Source organism: Urocitellus parryii, chromosome 6 (assembly GCF_045843805.1).
Source record: "Urocitellus parryii isolate mUroPar1 chromosome 6, mUroPar1.hap1, whole genome shotgun sequence".
Taxonomy (NCBI): domain Eukaryota; kingdom Metazoa; phylum Chordata; class Mammalia; order Rodentia; family Sciuridae; genus Urocitellus; species Urocitellus parryii.
Genome location: NC_135536.1, coordinates 80060748 through 80062511, shown reverse-complemented (window position 1 = coordinate 80062511; position 1764 = coordinate 80060748). Strand labels below are relative to the sequence as shown.

Below are 1764 nucleotides of genomic sequence, written 5' to 3'. Positions count from 1 at the left end.
ATTTCTCAAGGCTGAGGGGATGTGCCTTGCTCCTGTACAGGGCGGCCTGACACTTGTTCATTCTCTGTTTTTTTCTACTGTTAATATTTGTTAAGAAGAAAAATAATAATTTGTATTCTGACAAAATGTAAATGGAAGTTAGAAGAGGAGTTCAATATTAATAAGTGCTTATTTTTTAAATAAGGTTAAGAGAAAACTCAAGAGGAGTTTATTAAGATACTACCAACCCAAATGAATGCATGTTGTTGAGAAATAAATTTTAGATTATTGTTTAAATATTTGTAGGAAAACTGAGTAGATGTATTTCCCAGATTGGTAGATTTGATTTCAGTAATAATTCTTAGTGTACTACTAGCTAACTACTAAGTATTGAATTTTCCTGTGTTTTAGTAACCCCATTTCTATATCTGGAGACAGGAACACTAAGGCTCATATTTTCAACCTATTTTATAAGGTCTGTCTTACCAATTTAAAGTGTTCATGAAATTCTCAGACACTAATCATTTCATTTCATTTGGAATCCAGATGGTAGTTTCTAAGTCTCTCCATAGCACTTTTCATTTCTTTGTTTCTCAGGGTATATATGGCTGGATTAAGGAGAGGTGTAAAAACAGAGTAAAACACAGCAAGAAATTTGTCCAACCAGGTGATGTTGAGTGGCCACACATAGATGAACATACAAGGCACAAAAAAGATCACTACCACTGTGATGTGGGCACTGCAGGTGGACAGGGCTTTAGATGCACCAGTTTTAGACCTCTGGTGAACAGTGAGAAGAATGTATGTGTAGGACATCAGCAAGAGAATGAAGCAGGTTACAACCACAACCCCACTGTCAGCATTCATTACTATTCCCAAGTTAGAAGAATCCATGCAGGCCAGCTTGATCACCAGTGGTATGTCACAGAAGAAGCTGTCTATTTCCCTGGGGCCACAGAAAGGCAGATGCACAATCACAGCCATTTGACTTATGGCATGCACAAAGCCCGCGGTCCAGGATGTCAACACCAGCCCAATGCACCTTTGCAGGCTCATAATGGTGGAGTAGTGGAGTGGTTTGCAGATGGCCACATAGCGGTCATAGGCCATGACCATGAGGAGCACCATCTCACCCCCTCCAACAAAATGCACGAAGAGGATCTGGCACATGCAGCCTGCAAAAGAAATGGTCTTATTGTCCTTGAGAAAGTCAGCAATCATCTTAGGAGTGGTGACTGAGGACAGCCACAAATCAATGAAGGACAGGTTGGCCAGAAAGAAGTACATGGGGGAATGGAGATGAGGGTCAGTGATGATTAAAGTCACAATGACAATATTTCCAGATACAATGATCACGTAAAGCAACAAAAATATTATTAAAAGTAAGACCTGCATACTCCATGAATGGCCAAGTCCCAGAAGCACAAATTCTGACACTGTGGACTGATTTCCTCCAAACATTTTACTCAGTGTCTCCTCTGACATGACCTGGAGAGGATAGAGTATCAATTAGTGGGATTAATTTTTAGAATTTAGCATTCACATTGAAATTTAGCAACTATATCTGCAGTTAAAAAGATATATATGGTATTATCTGTAAAAGAGAATCTAAATGATGTCTGAGAATGGGTTTTCAAGAAGCCTAGTCTGAGATGGGATTTTTATCCAGCGCCTGGTTGAAAGAGTCAAAAACAATAGGACAGTGAGTGTAAAGTCTAGGAAAAGAGTTGTTATGCCCCCTGGACACTAGCTTATTCTGTCCACTGTGCTACTTAAAAGAACCTG

At 39.4% G+C, this 1764-nt stretch overlaps 1 protein-coding gene across 1 annotated transcript; it reads right to left on the bottom strand.

Moving 5' to 3' along the window:
- Positions 1–510: 510 nt before the first annotated feature.
- LOC113176180 (olfactory receptor 4K14-like) lies at positions 511–1440 on the bottom strand. The gene has a single exon (XM_026380616.2). It carries the CDS (start codon positions 1438–1440, stop codon positions 511–513), a length of 930 nt encoding a protein of 309 aa, XP_026236401.2.
- Between the last annotated feature and the right edge of the window lie 324 nt (positions 1441–1764).